General features: G+C 39.7%; 1 protein-coding gene across 4 annotated transcripts in view; it reads left to right on the top strand.

Moving 5' to 3' along the window:
- The window catches only part of Bcas3 (BCAS3 microtubule associated cell migration factor), a 485,645-nt gene that overhangs the window by 199,510 nt on the left and 266,586 nt on the right, over window positions 1-19,549 (top strand). For all 4 annotated transcript variants that reach the window (XM_052197918.1, XM_052197921.1, XM_052197919.1 and 1 more), the window contains exons 19-20: window positions 455-555; window positions 18,074-18,174. In XM_052197918.1, the coding sequence (XP_052053878.1) occupies window positions 455-555; window positions 18,074-18,174 (202 nt within the window). The remainder of the gene's footprint in view (window positions 1-454; window positions 556-18,073; window positions 18,175-19,549) is intronic.

Below are 19,549 nucleotides of genomic sequence, written 5' to 3'. Positions count from 1 at the left end.
GGATTGATCTCCTCAATATCTGATTTATTGAGCTTATTCAAAATTGGGCATATGTGATTAAACTTTGGCAGTCTCACTGTTGAACTAGCTAATTGGATTCAAAGGAAGTTGTCTGTTTATGCTGTTCCTTTGGTCTTCTCATCACTGTTAGCTACTTTGTTTCATGTTGACCATGTCTGATGTTGGTCAAAAATGAGATAAGATGGCCTCCATGTAGTTGGTGTTCTTCTTCTCTGTCTTACCAAGCTGATCACTCTCTATTTCTCTGAAGATCTACATTATCTGTGTGGCATATTGCCACATCTTTAGTGTATAAAGTTTTCCTGGTTTTGTGTGTCAAGTTAAAGAGCATTGGTTTTAATGGTTACACATTGATTTGTGCTAGTGTCTGTCAGGCTCTGTGGCATCCCTTCTCTGAAGCTTAAATATTAATATTCTTCTGCTGTTTCCTTAGAACGCCTCAGTGGAATGAACTGCAACCTCCATTCAATGCGAATCACCCTCTGCTCCTCGCTGCAGAAGCAGTGCAGTATTACCAGCTCCTGCTGGCTGGCTGTGAGTACTCATCAGCTTAATGCTTTCTTATCTTTTGTTTCTCCTTCCATTGATTGGCTCAGAATTTGCAGAGTAATGGGCCATAGGGTGTTTGTTTATTTGTTTGTTTGTTTGTCTATTTTTCCAGCCAGGGTTTCTCTGTGTAGCCTTGGCTGTCCTGAACCTTATTCTATAGACCAGACTCATCCCAAACTCAGATCCACCTGCTTCTGCCTTTCCAGTGCTGAGATTAAAGGTGTGCACCACCAACACCAAGCTAGGGCCATAGCTTGTGTGCCTTCAGCTAGCATTTTCCAAAAATAAAACAAAACAAAAAAACATAAAGCAAGCCTCTAACATGTGACCTAGCAGGATATGGAGAATAGCCTTGCAGAGCCTGGGACCTGTTTCTGAAAGAACAAAACAAGCTCTTTATCACAGGACACCTAGCTACAGCGTTGCTTGGAGTCCTTCATGCTCCCAGCTTCCTTGGCATAGGGTTTGGACAGGGGCTTGCACATGCTCTCTGACTAAGCTGGAGTTTTGTGTTTCTTTTGCCATTTGTAGGTACTGATAGAGGTTCATCCAACCAGATAGAGACTTTATGTGAGAGGCATGAAGAGATAATTTAATATTTAGTATCTAGTTTCTCTTCATATACTTAAAATGCTTTACAATTATAATAGAATACAATGAATCCTAATTGAACTTGATAGCTTTGAAGACTGAATGTTTCCAGAAATTTCAGAAAACCTGGCTGTTCTGGAACTCACTCTGTAGGCCAGGCTGGCCTCGAACTCACAGAGACCCTCCTCCTCTGCCTCCTTGGAGTGCTGGGATTCAAGTTGTGCGCCAGCACCATCCAGCTCTATTACTTCTTTATCAAAGGCAAAAACCTACTTGTTGAATTAAGTGTAGTTGGCTCAGTTAATCCGGGTTGGTCTTGTTGATTTGATAGCTGTTATTTCTTATTAGCTGACATACCATGATAAGTATCAAAGAGATAAAGGGAAGATACACTAAAAACTACAACTATATCTCTTCATTTTTTAAACTAGAGTAAGCTAGTTGATATCATTCAGCTATAGCTCCCCCTGACACTTTTGTCCCATTGAGTAAAATCTACCTCTGCTGGTGATAACTGTGCTTTCATGCACAGTGGTGACACCATCAATTGCTTCATGTGCACTGGGGGTTGAACCTAAGGCTTTGCACATAGTAGTAATGAGCATTGTATCACCACTCCTTTCTCCCCCACCCTTGGATGGCATTTTTAGAAAGCTCACTCTGGCTGTCAGATACTTAAAAGACAGGGATTGGGGCAAATACTCCTGAAGTAAGATGAGATTTTCAACTAAGCCAGCCTGTGAGATGCTGAAGGCAGTCTTAGCGCCATTAGACCTTTGCTAAATGAACCATCTCTCATGCTTTTATTGCCTCTCTACATTGATGGAAATGATACAGGATCAACCTGGATTTTAAAGTCTTACATGCACACTCAAGGTATTTGCCTCAGAGTTTTGGGTCTGCCATTACAGTGTTACATAACTGAAGCAAGCAAAGATTTTCCATGTAGCTTTTCCCTCTTCATTTAGAATAACAATATTGAGTGAGTTCCAGGACAACCTGGGCTATATAGAGAAACCCTGTCTCAGAAAACCAAACTAAACCAAACCAACCAACCAAACAAAAAGAATACCAAAAAGTTGTTTAATCTGGACATTGGGACTCTAGTGGAATAGAGGCAGTATAATGGTGGTTTAAACTGTGTCCCCCCCCCCCACACACACCATTTACCCCAGTGAGAATCTCAGTCAGAAGTCTCTGTGACTCTGTTAATCTGCAAGTCCCCTCACAGGAGTCCTCTGGAAAGATTATTCTTCCTCATAAAATATAACTTTAATATTTTTGGTTCCTTGGATGTATTTATTGTGTTTTACTTACCCAAGTTTAAAATCACCTTTGAGCCGGGGGCTTTTGATTGTTGTCAATGTGCTGGACTCTGTGATTAGTCTTTAGCAATGACCAGGTGATGGTGGGGAATCTCTGTCAATTTTTCTACTTAAAGAGTTTGATAAATATCTTTTTAAAACTATTTTTAATTGAACTTTGTAGTTTAATATAAACTTCATAAATGTTGTGAAGTTATTTTGGGTTGTTTGTTCTTGTTGTGTTTGTAGAAAAAGTGTAGCAAACTTCCAGAAACTCAGGAAATGATATGCCAGTAGGCAAGGCTGATGTGAATAGAAATAGCAAAGAGATTGTCCTGGGGAGGAGAGCAGTGCAGCAGGGTGTTAGCATAACACATAAGCTGTTCTCATAAACAGTGTGTCCCACACTGAAGCTTGGATGCAGCCGAGGGCAGAGCCTGGAGACCTGCCCCGCTCATCGATGATGTCTCATCCTCCTTTGAGATGATGCAAACAAAGCCTCCAAGTTCTGTGGGCCTCACCATGTAGCCTTTCCCTCTTCATTTAGGAGAATACCAAAGTTGAGGAGCCCTGACAGTGGAGGCCTCTGAGTTTGTGTTAGACAGGATCACATTCAAATGGTTTATTCAGGTATCACAGTGGAGGCTGAGAGAACATTGAGTTGCTTTGTTGACTCTAAGCACTTTGGAGGCAGAGGCAGGTGGATTTCTCTGAGTAAAAGACTAGCCTGTTCTACAGAATGAGTTACAAGACAGCCAGGGTTACACAGAGTAACCCTGTCTCAAAAAAACAACAAAACAAGATTTTTATGTAGTAGAGGTAGATAATCAAGACTGTATATTCTGAGCAGGAGAGATCACTCAGTGGTGAAAAGCACTTACTGCTGTTTGATAGGACATGAGTTCAATTCCTACTACTGTTGTCTGGCAGTTCATAAATGCCTGTAACTCTAACTCTAGGGATCTGACAACCTGTTTTGGCTTCCAAAAGTACCTATATATGATGAGTGTGTGTGTGTGTGTGTGTGTGTGTGTGTGTGTTTTGCAGGTGGCAGAGCAAGACAATAGTAGCTCCCCAAACCATTTGGAGCCTGGTATATAATGAGGAAGCCCCAGATATTAACTGTGGTGCTTTTTATGCAATTATAATTTGGATTTGATTTGATCTGAGTGTATCAGAAGAATTGCGCTCCCAATCTTTTTAAAAAAGAAACTACATGGCTTAATTTTTGTTTTATAAGAATCCATGAGACTTCAGATATTTTGAAGCGGATTCAACTTTTAAAGCATTGGAATTCTTGAAGGCTATGGGGCAAATTTTAAATTGTATCACACCTTATAATATAAACATGAGATCATAGGGATCAACAAGAAAAGAAAGGCTACAGACTAATTGGGTGTATCAATGTGTCACAATTAGAACACTTAAACTTATAATGGCCAAACTTGGTTGTCACATTCACATGCCTAAGAAGTGTCACAATTGAGAAATTTCCTCCATTAGATTGGCCTAGAGATGTGACATTTTCTTGACTGCTAATCGGTAGTACCACCTGGTAGGTAGGCCTGAGCTCTATAAAAACGCTGGCTGAGCACGACTGTAAGCAGTGCTTCCTGCCTTGGCTTCTCAGTGGTGGACTGTAATCTTTGAGATGATATAAACTGTTTCTTTCATGTTGTTTATGATTATGGTATTTATTACAGCAGTACACATTCAAGTTGTACAAAGGCTGTTTTCAATTTGTAATCATATTCATGGGTGAATATGGTTTTGTGGTTAAGAATACTTGTAGTTCTTTCAAGAAGTACTAAGTTTGGTTCCTAGTACCCACATGTAGTGACTCACACCAGCTGCAACATCAATGACAGGGAATCCTTCTTCTGGTCTCTTCATACAATTGTGCAAATGCATGGCCTTGTACAAACACACTCATATACATACACTCTTACTTTTTAATAAAGATATTAAATTGTTCTATCAAAATGAAGAGTTACCATGCACTGAGCTTCCAGAAATAAATTCTTCTTTCTTCAACCCCACATAAAGAGAGCCCCATGGAGCTATCTCTTTTACAAATTTTTGAAGTTGCTTATTTTTCTATTTTGCATAATTTTCTTGAGAGTTATCAAACTATGGAATATATTAACAATTAAGCCTTTCATTTGCAAGAGATATGAAATTCTAATGTATGGATATGCTCTTGTTTAAATTTCACTCAGATCAATATGCTTTATAATCTTTATGTTTTTCATTGGAGTATGGGTTCATATGGGATCATATGACCATGGATTATTTAAGAAGTGGTCCAGAGTCTGACACCTGTACCCCCACAGGCCTGGGACCACTAAAGCAACTGGAAAACATGCAGTGGCTGAGTGACTTTTTATGTACCTTTTGTCCTCTAAAGAAGCTTTCAAAAATCTAATCCATAGGCACTGATTTAAATTTACGAATTAGAAGGGGGAGAGCAGGCTGAGAATGAGTTACCAAGCCCTTTGAGCTGGTGCTCACATATGACTGATGGCTGCCGGGCACTGTAGGGCTAGTTTCAGTTTTGGCAAAGAAATGAAACTACAATGAAATGAGCTTGATTTTGGGGGGAAAAAAAAAACATGGTATGAACAATAGATCCCTAATCTCTACAATAATTTTATTTTATTTTTTATAAGTTTATTTATATTTAGGTATCTCTCTCTCTCTCTCTCTCTCTCTCTCTCTCTCTCTCTCTCTCTCTCTCTCTCTCTCTCTCTCACACACACACACACACACACACACACACCCAGCTTCTCTTGTATGCCCAGGTCAGCTATACTTTCACACTTGCCACTCTCCTTAATGTGAACATCCCATGGTACTGATAGTGCCAATATCATGACATCTCTACTGCAATTGTGGCGACAGTGTCATCAGTGGCTTATGTAGCTTTGTGGATATCTATGTGTGTGAGGGTATTATGGCTAATCTTTGTTGCCAACATAACATACATGAGACCAGGGAGTCTCTGTTGAGAAATTGTCTCCAAAAGATTGGCCCTGCTGTGAGAGACTGGTGTTTTCCCCACAGGTGCTAGAGTTCCCCCCAGGTGCTAGGTGGTTGGTCCACTTGCAAAAAATGTTTTACTTCAGATCTAATATTGAGTTTCATTTTGCTTTAATATACATATACATCTGCACATAAATCATTTATCAAGTTTCCAAACAAAAGAGGTATTCACCAGATAAATGGTATCTTGCATTTAGGACAAAGATAATAATTACAGGATAAAGACTGTATATGTAGGGTGACTGAAATAAAAGAATTAGGAATCATTAGATTTTAAGCATCTTCATTCCCAAATAAATTATATTTTGCTTGTCTGACACATAAAATCCTTAGACTACAAAGCAGCACTGTTTCCTATCCAGTTCTAATTTATGCATTTGGTTGAATTTCATTTTACTTTTTTTGCAATTGAGTAGAGATGCCCTTTTGAACACTACTAGTCCAGACACAGAGTGGTTGGCTGTGCCTTCATGTATGCGCACGCACACAGAGCCCATATGTCCTGATTGGCATTGTCAGTGCCAGGAACAACCAGCTAAATGCAGCAGTTTTCTTCTGTGCTGCCTTCCATTAGTGTCATAGGTCTGACATCCTGGGGTCCCCTGCAGTGTGGTATATGAAGTGTGGTGGAGGCACTCAGCAGTATTTCCTTGCATTGTTCATTATAAATGCTTGCCCAGTACTGGGGAGAGGTGGAAAAGGAAGAGTGAAGTGTTTTTCTCTTGTAGAGGAAACTTGTAATGTAGGGCTTATTTACAGAGTATTTATAGTCCATTGTTGGGCACAGGGTGAGTCATGGTGCTCTGTATAGTTTGACTCTTAATTGTGAATTACATTGGAATATTTCACTTACTTAAACTGTTTAGTTGGCAAATGCTATTCCACAAATAAATTATTTTCATAAAATGATGGGTTTTTTTTCTCTAAGGAACTAAAGATGGAGACCAACAAGGTCTCATTTGGGCTCTATGTGTTCTGTGGCCTGATGAACTTTATTTGAATGTTTGCATTATATCAGCCCTTGGGTGACACCCATGCTTCCATTCATTTCCTATTTTTATCAGGAGCATCAAATTAATCTTCGTACATGCAAATTACTTTCTTGTTGTTACTTTTTTTGAAACTGAAATGAAACAGAGGGAGAGTGTCTACAAGAGGTGTTGTCTACCCTGTAAGCATCTGTTAATATTACAGAATTCCTCATGTGAGCTTACAAGATTTCAGTGTCCTTTCAGATGGTTTTTAAACCTGTGATGTTTCCAAGTATAGTTTAGAGTAGGGTCTTTTCTGTTGATATTAATATTTATTGCAGTGACTCGGCAGATTTCAATGGTACAGGACATTGATAGAAAAGAAAATATTGGTCAGAAATCTATAGGCCATTAAGATCTGTGCTTCTGATGTCATTTACACTGTTCCATTGACATTTATGGTTCTAAACTAGATCCTTCTGCCATGAATTGTGCTTTCTCATAGGTGGGTAGGAGGCTAGAAGACGGGGGTACCAACAATACATGTTCACCATTTTCTCCAAAACACCATGGGGCTTAGCTTACCTGCAGTGACATAATGGGTCGGTATTGGCAGGAGCTCATGGGTTGATGTGCCATCGGTTCCATCAGTAGGTTAATTGCTAAGAAATGGCTAAATGGGAATTTAGGGGAATGCTTCAGCTGTCTGCTCTGTTAGTGGTAGCAGAAGCTCTGGCGCCATTTCAGGATCACTATTCGTATGTGCCTGTCAGACTTAGTATACAATCGTTTCTCTCAGTTTCAGCCTTCTCTATAGAGTTTCTGTCAATTGTTTGACTCCATTAAGTGTGCAGAGGAAATAAAAGCCTGAACAACCAATTCACCAGGGGCTATGGAGAGACCCTTTCTTTGTCCGTCCTCAGAGTACTGCATTAGGTCTCATTATCCATTTATAATAAGTGACCTCTGCCCTCTGGGTCATAGAAAAATATTCAGTGTGCTTTTCTGACACATAGGGTACCTTTCTCAGCAGACATAAAACAATGGGATGTCTGACAGTCTGGAGGACTAGTTTACACTGCAGGTTTTTTAATAAATACACAACTTTGCACCAAGTCAATATCATCAGTTTTCTTACTTGCGCTTCCCTGATTCAGAAAGGGATCATTGAGTTCTTTTTCATTCCAACTTAGAAAATTTTGTCTTCTAGAAGTGGATAGTTTCCTCTGTAACTTCATATTTACTGGTACAAAAATCCACACTGTCTTAGATATAGTGAATGAACTGAGCTGTCACCCTTCATAGGCTAAGGATTGCTCTTGAGATTATTGGTGACACTTAAAGCCAGTCTTTTGCCCATCTTCTGTGCCATGAGTTTGGAGCAGCTCCCAGGAAGCGCTGCTGGTCTTGCTTCCCATTCACAGTTCATAGACAGCCATGGATCATGAAGGACACAGAAGAGTCTCCTTAAGCATGGCCATGAATCCAGGCACAGATTTTTTTCTCCAAACCAGTTATAGAAATCCTAAGAGTTGTTAGAATTCTCTCTTTGGCAAGAATTAATATATTAACTAGATTACAGTGCTGTTTGACAAACTGCTTACTAAATATGTCAAAATTGATTGGGTATTCTGTTTTTGAATTGACAAATAGCTGCATTAAGAAGGGGAGGGAAAGCCATTAATTATAGCTGCTCTCAACTCTGGGAAATGTAATGTTCTAACTATGGATCTTGCTACAGCTAAGCTCTCCCCTCCCAGCAGTGCTTCTTTCTTACTTGTACATCCACACCACTGTGCCTCTGACAGAGCCACACTTCTCAGCTCCTGTCCTGTGAGTGACAGCATTCTTCTGCTGTGTAAGCACTATAATGCTCTTTTGACTAACATCATAGTACTTTTCTTCTGTTACTCCAGGATACTCCAAGAGAACCATGTAGCCCAGCTCTTGGTCTCCAGTTGTTCCCTGCTCTAAGTTTGTGTCTATTCTTGTGTAACTCTGCACAGAAGGTAGGACCTTCCTTTTGGGGACAGAAAATTTCTAAAGAGGTAGTTCCATTTTCCTTCGGTGGTTACTGTGAGTTAGTGTTTTCTTTGCCTTAGATTTCTCATCTTTATAATTAGGCAATGAAAACTCCTTGACAACTCTACAACTTGTATAATCTTTACCCACAATTTTTGTCACTTATCCTTAAACTCATAAAATTTCAGAACCTAGAAGGCTGGAGAGCAAGCCTGGCAGTCAGGTCCTGTCTGTATAGGACCTGGGTTTGGTTCCCAGCACCCCACAGGGCAGCTCAGCACAGCAATTGCAGGGTGTGCATTCAGGTATACAGGCAGAACAGCCATAGACATAACATAAAGTAAGTCAACCTTTAAGTAATTCAGAACCTAACCTAGTAAAAAGAGAAGGACATAGCACCATACATAGTGGAGGGGAGTTTGAACAGCCACTTTTTATTTTCTAGCAAAATTTTGATATAGTGGACTCAAAGGTAACTGCCATGCATTTTAAACAATATTTTCATACTTTCTTTTATTCCTAGGATTACTAGTGTTAGTTCCTTGTTTTCCAAATTAAAGTGGAAAGCTTGCTAGCATTGTATAGGTCAGCAGTACTTAAGCACTTACTTAACAGATTTGAAAACCTGGTTTCATCCCCCTAATAATGCCAAAGTAATGATAACAATAATTAATTTAAAACTTTGCTTCATTCTTGCCTCCTTTTTAAAAATGGGAATTAATGAGGCCTCTGTTAGAGATTTGTTAGATTAAATGAGATAGCTCATTTGAAACACTTCCCCTCTAGCTTGCAGAGGACAGGAGGATGCTATTGTTACAAGCCACCATGGAATGAAGTCTTTGACGCTGCAGGTTCCTGGGACTTTATAATAAACCCATCTGAGTGTCACTGCCCCCATCTCTGTGGTAAAGCAGCAGCAGCACAGAGAACACATCTGTGTCAGATCTGAGTAGGCAAGTGTGTTTCTATAGTATTCTCTGCATTTTCCAAAGTATTAAACAAAAATCATTTTATTTATCATTTCTTACCTAAAATAAAAATTCCTTTTTCCTCTTTGGTTTTTATGCTTTGAATGTATTCATTCTCCTAATAATTTGGAAGGAAGGAGTTTTGCTGTCCATTTATACTGAAAGTCTAGTTTCTAGAATGTTGTGTTGATATTTTCCTGAAAACTTTGAAGTTTTCTTCTAAAATGAGTAGTCTCTTAATTTTAAAGTTCTGAAGTGTTGGGCTGGAGAGATGGCTCAGCAGTTAAGAGTACTGACTGCTTTTCCAGAGGTCCTGATTCAATTCCAAGCAACCACATGGTGGCTCATAGCCATCTGTAATGGGATCTGAAGCCCTCTTCTGGAGTGTCTGAAGACAGCTGTAGTGTAGTCATATAAATAAAATAAATAAACCTTTATGTATCAGAGCTCATTGATTCTTCACATAAAGGCATATAATAGTGAGGGTTACACAAAGAAATGTTTTAGAAAGATATTGTTCTGATTTAGTTCACTTGTGCCTCTGAATAATCTAGCCCCAGCACTGGAAAAATAACATTAGGAAAAATAAACATAGAAATGGTCAAGCATGCACAAAATACGGACGTTTGTTTTGTAGATCTACTGGGTACCTGTCTTTGGTTTTGTTTCTTAAAAGGATTTCTTCGTGCATGTGCACACCGTGTAAGAGGGAAGTCTTTTGCTGTGCCTTTTCCCTGAGCACATTTTACTATGCATCTGTTGATAAACTCCATAACTACAGATGACCTGGGCACGGTGGTTTGGAGAACTCCTGGTCCCTGGCATTGTGTCACAATAGAAGATCAAATTTTGGATAATGTTCTTTTGCTTTTGGAGAGAGCCTTGGGTGATTGTTAGTCAGGGTGATTTTCTTGCTTCTGTGTTTTTAACCGATTTGTTTGGACTTAAAGGAACATATTGTGTATCTTTAATGATTATTTATAAGGATTCTGAAATATGTTCCTTTGTATGGGTTAAAAATGTTGGTGTCTTCCAGGGTCTAAAAGCTTTTCTCTTTTCATGCCAAGATAACTTTGCCTCTTTCACTTATGCAAGAGAAAATGTCTATTTATTTCTTCCTGCTGTATAATGACCTAGACTTTCCTAGAATAGTATTTGGCAGTAAACAAGTAAAGTATGGAAGACACTACATTAACTCTGTGCAAAATGACTTTTGCTTTTGTAAATGGTCCCTCTGCTCTGTTTTGTTTTTGTTTGGTCTTATGAGTGTGTTTCTTGGTGCTGGTGATCAGGCCCAGGCCACTGAGTTTCCAGGTGAGTTCTTTGTCATCCCAGAATTTATCTGTTTTTGTTTTGTTTTGTGGCAAAATCTTATTGTCTGATTATTAAAGAGCCAAATGAATGTTTCTTTCATTTTTCATCAGTTCAAAGTATATACCCTTTCTTACATTATTCTTTTATAAAGTCTGGCACATTTATAATCTTTGACTATAAAAAAAGAATTGATTATTGTTGTAAGAAGTGCAACTATAATGCATGTGTGTGAATTAAAGCAATTAGTTGTGAGGCTGTAGCAACTGTTAAAGATCAGCTACTGTTACTGATCTACTCAGATCAGTCTTTGTCTCTGTCTGCCTGTCTGTCTGTCTCTCCCTACATCTTCCTCCCTTTGCCTCGATCCTCTGCCGGGTGGCTGCAGATCTTCGCATGTGCTAGAGCGACCTTTGCTGCTGAGCTGCACCCTAGGCCTCTTTTCCCCACTGCTCGTCTCCCATGCCCCAGCCCCCACCCGCTACCCACACCCCATGGTGGGGCTTTGCATGTACCCACATTGTGTTCTGTGCCTGAAAGTCAGAGAACTTTCTAGAGTCTCTTCTGTACACCACGAGTCTGTGGGAGGAGCCTTAGGTCATGCATATTGGCAGTGATCTTCTTTATCTCAGTTACCACCCCCTTCTTTTTTCACTTTTAATAAAATTAAAGGTCTCATCTTGTTACCTAGGCAACTTACTCTGTTGACCATAATGACTTTGAACTTACAATTCTCCTGCCTCAGCTTCCCATGAAGCTAGATTACAGGTCAGTGGCACCAGGCCCAAGTGTAGCTCTTGGTTCTTTATAGAATTTAAAACTGGGTGTTTCTACATCTATCAAGTAACCCTTCTTCATGATCACATATTTGAACATGTAGTTATTTTTCATATTATTTGATATGTAAATAGATTATTCATGTATACATCATAATATATGTAAATTATATGTATTATATGTAAGTACATAACTATATAGTTTATATATTAATGTAAATATTAATAAGTAGGTATATGTATGGTTTAATAAGTAGGTGTATGCAGAGGAGAAATAGCACCTTGTCTCCTCTAATACAGTAGGGAAGACATATAACCGAGCACAGTGAGTTCCTTGGTTTCCGACACCGCCACAGTCATTCCTCACTTTGCATTAATTGCTTTCAGTTCCTGTCCTTGCTGGACTTGCTCTACTGACCCTGTTCACTGAACTTCTCTTATTCCTAGGGTCTGTATTAAGTACCTATTTTTATATAGATACATGATCCATGCAAGTTCAAATGCATCACTGTTTGTTTAATGTAGAAGTCCTCCCCTGTCCCTTAACCCTCCTCACCACTTCCCGGGAGGCTCCTGGTATGTCTCTGGTCTTATGCTGCTCCATAACTGTAATATAATAGTGTTAATTCAAGAATTCTAAGCAAGATCTTGTAGTTACTGAAGTAAGGGGGACTTGCTTTTTAATTATCCTGCTGTCATAACACGTGTGTATGTGTTGAAGTTTTTTGCTGAGTGAGTTGCAGATACACATATTAGGTTGGCAGTGTGGACATCTGGTTAGGTAGCTCTTCTTTGACCTTAGTTGCAGATGTCTTGAAGACATTGTCAAAGTCTGTCTGTTTAATTCCAAGTTGTGTGTTGGGATGGATGGTTTTGAACTTTTGCTTAGCAGAGCTGCTGATCTGGCCAGAATGGCAGTCCATTAGGCTCTGTTATGTTCTTCACTTTACGAGATCTTTCCGCTCATGCTGAGCCCTGCCAGGCTGCCTCCAGATATCACTTGTCCAGATACACAATGCAAAATGACCTCTAGGGTAACAAGAATAACAAATGAAAGGTCCTTTAGTCATGCGATGGAATGAGAGCTTGGGAATCTGGAAAAGGAAACTGTCGAGAGAGGGATAAGATGTACCCGGAGTTGAAGGCTATTCAGGGAAGTGTATTCTCTTGTAGACAATAAGTATATGTCATTTTTCTAATTATACATTGCTTGGTGACTGTTCTTCTGGGAATGTGGAAGAAAAGGAAAGTGAAACCAGAGTCCGGCAATGACTGAATGCAAGAAAACTTTTAATAATTAATTAGTGAGCATCTATGGTACCCTAGGGCCAAAGTGCAGGGAAGATCATTGATCCATTTAATATAAATGTTGGAGAAGCTTGTTTCTGTATGTATTGTCACACTACTGTTGTTGGGCTGTTGTAAAGCAGGCCTGCTAACAAGCAGGTCTGAAATGAGGCTGCACCTCAGAAATTCAGTGAGCTCCTGGTGCTCCTCCGTTCATGGTGTTTGTAGCAGTGGGTTCTAATACTAACCATGGTTTCAGGTATTTTAGATGTGTTATTTTTTTAGCTGATGACTTTCTCCTTTTTTTCATAGTCATTGAAAAAAAACAAAATGTTGTTACTTTGATAGGTATAAAATGATTTGTTTAAGTGTTTGGACTCAGGTTACTACTTTCTGCACAGGCTGTGGTGGTTGTGTTTTCTTCTGGGATGGTTGGCTCATTGGGATCAAATTGTTCATCTTGCCCGTTGTTTGTTTGTTAGGGAGACTTGGTTTTTAAAGGCAGATTTTTATTTCTACAGGAAAGAAATAAGAAGCTACATTTGCCTGAAGTTTGAAGTGGTTTCTCATTGGAAGCAGAGTTTGCTTCAGAGCACTGTAATATTGTATGCTCGCTAAATAAACGCTGCTTTTAATAAGAACCAAATATATGTGAAAGTTTGTCCTTGAATGAGAGTTTGTCACCATTGCCCTTTGAGTGAACCTTCAGTGGGAGCTACTTCATTCAGGGCAGCATGATGTCATTGGAATCACAAAGTTCTCTGTAGCTAGAAAAATACTCATTGTTCCCTAAAATAACCTAAAGGACTAAAAACTGCTGGCACATTATTGGCTTCTTAGGTCCTCACCAAGGACTTCAGCTTGGAGGAGCTTTTCATCGCTTTCCATTGGGTGGGGATTTCGTAGGGTATGGAAAACAAACACTCTGACCCTAAATCTAAAGTATATTCACAACAGTCCACTGCCAGCCTGACCTTGCTGGTGCTCCTGATACACATATAATGTGGGTTTCTAATTGTGTTCTTAAGTAGATCTAAATTTGGTTTTGTTTCTCAGCATAGATTTAAAGTGGGTAGGACTCTTTCACCTGGAGAGTGAGGTCGTGTGAGGTCAGCACTTGAGTTGTGTCTGACGGGCACCCTCCCTCATCTCAGTCTCTGCAGTTAGTCAGTGCTTGTGCACCATACCTCCCCGTCTGGCAGCACAGCACACTCGCTGAGCTTTGCTGTTGCTGCTGTTTTTGTTTACTTGCTTTCTGCATCTCTGTGTCTCCGAGAACACACACTATAAACAGTCTGGTTCGCAGTTACCCTGTAACAGTCTGCTCAGCCTGTGCCTGCCTGGTGCTATTTTAAAGTAAATTGACAGTATTTCTTTTGCGTGTAGCTTGATAAGATGCACTATAATTCCTGTAGCAGTAGTAGGGATATAAACAGTGTTCTGTACATCTTGAAGTTCCTTCTCCTTTTCTAAAAGTAGCTGATAAAAGACTAGAAATGCTCCATGGTCTTAAGAGCACTTGCTGCTCTCGTAGAGGTTCCAGCATTACATGCTGGCTTACAATTATGACTCTAATTCCAGGGGATGTTCTTACCTCCATGGGAAGGTAACATGCCCAAAACGTAGTACACATACATACATGCAAGCAACACATTCATATACATAAAATAAATAAATCTAGAAAAATAAAAAATCTGATTATTGTTTGTAAAAGTGTTAACGATTTTTCTTCAGGTAGTTGGTAATGTGTTTTGTTTCTTTCAAGATGGGTTTGCAAGATAACCAACTTTAAGTAGGATCAAGAATAGTCTCAATTTTGGTGCTGTAGAGAAGGCCCGGTACATAACAATGCTTATTGCCCTTGTAGAGGACCTGGTTTCAGTTCCTAGCACCCACATGGCATTCCTTGTTACTTGTTACTACCTATGGCTCTAGTTCTTAATGATCTATCAGCCCCTGCTTAGCTCTGTAGGCTCTTATATGTGTGAGGCTTACATATGAACATATACTCAAGTATACATACACACATACATAAAAATGAATTAAAACTCATTTTAGAATTAAAATAGTTCTTTATGCCTACCTACATTATTAAAAATGTGAAAAATGAATCATTGTAATCCTTTCTAATGTTGCATCTGAATTTTGTATTAAAAAAAGCTGTAAGATAAGGTTTGGTGACATTCCATTCCTTTTGGTATCAACTACTTGGCCCAGTATCTAATGAGATTATTGGTTATTAGTAGACACAATGTTCCCTAGTACCCTGTCTCTGCTTCCTGTTTTGTGCTCCTCTGAACTTTGCCTGTTACTTTTACACATGTACGAAATGCTCTACCTGCCTAAGTGAGCATCTTCACATGTTGATAGGCCAGGCGTTCTTCATGCTTTCCAGCAGTTTCTAACAGAGTAGTTGAGATTCTGTCAACTCCCAACCACATTCCATATCACTCAGCAGAGGATTGGTTTCATTTCTAATCCTAAGGAATGGTTAAAAAGTGTATAGTTCAGGTTCAGTCAGACTTTCCTTTTGACTTTTTTTCCCTTCCTACTAGATTCAATGTTTGCAGTTATTTTTCCCTGTGACCTCCCTCATAAATGTCTCCTGTGTTAATTCCCTCCCTAAGACATAAATGTTATTTTTACTTTTCATATACATTGGTGTTTTGCCTTCCTGTATGTCTGTGTGAAGGTGTTGGATCCCCTGGAACAGGTGTCAGGACAGCTACGAGCTGCCACATGGACCCTGGAAATTGAACCCTAGATTTTCAGGAAGAACAGCCAGTGCTCTCAACAACTGAGCCATCTCTCCAGCCCAGATATTCATCTAGTATGAAAAATACACTTTATTTTAATTTTCTATATTGTGATTTTCCAGAGCAAACTAGTGAGCAAAAGGCCCTCTTAAAATCTCCAGAAGGAGATTCAATTCATGGTTTCCTTGTCCTTTTTTCTGGCAGTTTAAAGGAGACTTATTTATTGTCACTACTTCATATATACAAAGAATTCATTTCTGAGTTGTATATTTGGAATATTTACTACTTCCTTTGTAAAGCAGACAGGACAGAGCGGCTCCTCCTCCACCCCACTTCCTCATCCTCCCCCACTGCTATGGGAAATTCCAAGCATACCCATAACCAGATAAAATAGTACAGTAAACCAGTAAACTGCTGTCTCGAGGCCGGCTGTTGTCCTGGCTGTAGTCCACTCCATCCCTGCCACCATAACGGCCACAGCTCCATAAGCCCTAGTAAGTGTCACACCATCTGTGGCCATCACTTACTCTAGAATACAATGTTTCAGCTTTTCACTTAAGGCAGGACAGGAAAGTTAGGGTTCCTTTTGGTTCTCTGTCTGTGACAAGAATCAAACAAACATCAAACAAAATTGATGAATGATTTAGGAACATTGTTTTTGAAAAAAAAAAGTTGACTTACCATCTACAGTATATAACAATTAGTTCCAAAAGAAGGTTGGAACAATAGAAAATAATGGAAAATTGTTATGTTACTTTTTTGTTTGTCATCATAAATGATGTGGTTGTGTGGCTTTGTGATAATTTGGGCTTCGTGCTAAACATCAGCATGCCTGTGATTTTGAAGAGCTAGCAGTTAATGGTTTGGACTATTGCAAATCTTACATTTCCACACTATGTTTATGTCTGGCCATAACCACTAAATTAGATCTTATTTCTTTTCTTGAAACAAGTTCAGATAAAGTTTTATGGGCTTGTGTCTTTTAAAATCTTGCCTTGGGCCATACCTTGTCTTTGTTGTGTATAGTATCCTCCTCCTCCTCCACTTTCTCCTCTTCTTCCTCCTCCTCTTCCTTCTCCTTTTCCTTCTCAATGTTTCTTGATTTTGTTCTTTTTATACCTTATCTGGCATCATCAAATAAGATTGTTTTACTTTACTGTTTATAGGAGAATGTGTTAAGTGTTTCATGGAATCTGTAGGAAGAATATTTATATTGCTTGTTTTCTTTTTAGTAGTTTAGCCTAAGGAAATTTAGGTGTGAGATTGTTTCCTGTCATATTCTGTGGTTCTTTATTACTCATCTCCTGCCTTCCCTCCCCTGTTCCCCATAGCTTTTCTTTTGTTCTATTTTCCAGTTAACCCCATCGCTTGTTTTCTCTGAAGGGAGAAATCCAGTTATACTGTGTACCTAAAAGTGCTTTTAAAAAATGAAGTATTTTTAAAAGTAGGGCTGGAAAGAGATGCATAGAAACAGTGAGGTTGTGGACACAGAGGGAACTCAGGGACTGTCAGAAATGGTTGTTGTTTGTATAGTGCTTATTTAGCATGCAGGAAGCCCTTGATCAGATCCCTAGCAATGCAGACACCTAGTGTTGGTTCAGATGCTGTTTTCTCAGCAAAATGTCAAGCCTGGGCCTGTCATTCAGAAGGTAGAGGCAGGGGGTTCTCTGTGAGTTCCAGATTAGCCATAGGTATACAGTAAGACCCTGTGTAGTTCAAAGTCATGCTTAGTTTAGATGCAGAGTGATGTTGAGGCCAGACTGGGCTGCATTAAAAAAACAACAATAACAACAACAAAAAACCCCACAAAACCTGTTTCCAACAAGCAGACACCAGTAAATGAAAAAAAAATCTATTTCTTTTACTAACTAAAGGTTCCCTTTATAGAAGAATGCAGACTAGTTTCAACTATATCTTAATGCTGAAGAATTATGGAACTTACTTGAAATAGCCAAGAAAGACAATATGTAAAATAAATTAGTTTTTGCTGTAATTGAAAGTGTTTCTTAATCAAACATCATGCATTTTTATGCCTTTGCTGTAGATGAAAGTAATGAATGGGTTCTGGTTCTTTGAACCCATAGCAGGCCACTGGCCAGCAGGTAGGCGTATCATCTTGTTGAACTGAAGGTGATAGGTGTGTGCATGGAGTTAGTCACTCTTTTCAAGGTCTTATTGTCACTAATTTTCCACAGCTGTTGTTTGTTTGTTTGTTTTAATGTTGCCTCTTCCTGTTGCCCCAGCTGACCTCAGGATATTCTCTCCAGCAGCCTTCTGAGTACTGAGTAGCATTTACCAACATGCCTGCCCAGCATTTACTGTTAAGTGGGAAATATTTCTATGAACTTGCTTGATCATTAGTTCTTTGAATTGCTTCTGTGTTTTATGTTATAGAATCTATTTGAGCTGATTATGTTATTATCTGTATCTCCTATGCACAAAGTTTAAGTCCTTTTTTTTTTCTTTCTCCTGTAGCGCTTACTCCTGGAAGTCCTGGTCCCATTACTCGACATGGGTCCTATGACAGTTTAGCCTCTGACCATAGTGGACAGGAAGATGAAGAATGGCTTTCCCAGGTAAATATATCAGGGCTACTACAATAAGGGAGAACATAAATCTGTGTTTATTCTTTTCCTTACTGAAAAATGGAGAGAATTGGTCCCTGGGCATTATATTTCCATTTTAAGAATGTCTCAAGTTGGGGGAAGATTTGAGGGACAAGGGGGGGATATGGCCTCTACAAGAAAACCAACAGAGCCGACTAACCTGGACTCTTTGGTGCCACCAAACCAAAAGATCGCACATGGACTGGGCCTAGGTCCCCCACACTTAATGTAGCAGATGTGCAGCTTGGTCCTCAGGTGGGTCCCCCAACAACTGGAGAGGGGGCTGTCACTGACTATGTTGCCTGCTTGTGGATGCTGTTCCCCCAACTGGGCTGCCTTGTCTGGCCTCAGTGGGACAGGATGTGTGCAGACCTGTGGTGACTTTATGTATCAGGGTAGGTTGGTACTCACGTGGGCCCTCCCTTTTCTTAGAGGAGAAGGGGAAGAGGGAACTGAGTGAAAGTAGGGGCTGCAATCGGGATATAACGTGAATAAATAAATTAATGAGAAAAAGAAAGTCTCAGAAACATTGCTGTAAGTTTCCACACATTGGATTTTATTGACATTTATCTTTGTTCATGCAAATGTTTGCTTTGATGTAGAGCATACAAATGTCTAAATGCTTTTGTAAGGGAAGCTGAGCATTATTTTGTGCATAGTTCCTGCTGGGATCCCTTTCCTTGCCATGCTGCTGTAGCCTCAGCCCAGCCACTCCTTGCCTTACCAGGTGACTTTGTCTTCAAGTGCAGTGCTTTGAAGTAAAAGAGACTCAGGCAGATTTCACAGTGGAGCAATTACAGTGACTTTCTTACAGATGCTGTTGTGTCTGTCTGCAGTCTGACATCACTGGGGAGGATAATGACCTGTATCACATTACTAGTGTGACAGCTTTTATCAGACAGGTGCCTCTGGGAAGTGCAACCCTTTGTGGTGTTCTCGGGGAAGATAGCCTGAAAGCTGAAGTGACTCTAGAAACTGGAGGGATAAACCATTTCTACATTGTGTGTATTTATTCCATTACCTCAGCTATGCTCACAGATGCTCTGTAATGGTGGTCCGGCTCCCCACATGCTGAAGCCCTTCCTCTCCTTGTGATCCCAAGACAAAATATCCCATTGTGCACAAGCTTGGTGTTAGAGCTCTGGCAAAGAAACCACTGTCCTTCACTTCAGTTTTTCTGTTAGAAGCAGGGCTAATGTGTGCTGTCAGTGTGAAAGTGTATACAATATGTTCGTCCTGCTCACAACAGGAGTGTGAGCATGGCAACATCTGGCTATCGCCTCAGTGAGGTTGTACAGGCATCTGTTTACCTCTCGGCTCTGTGACACTGATGGTTTTGAGCTTA

This window comes from Apodemus sylvaticus, chromosome 10 (genome assembly GCF_947179515.1).
Source record: "Apodemus sylvaticus chromosome 10, mApoSyl1.1, whole genome shotgun sequence".
NCBI classification, from domain to species: Eukaryota; Metazoa; Chordata; class Mammalia; order Rodentia; family Muridae; genus Apodemus; species Apodemus sylvaticus.
Note: the sequence above shows the minus strand (reverse complement) of the source record. Positions and strands in the feature narration are given on the sequence as shown.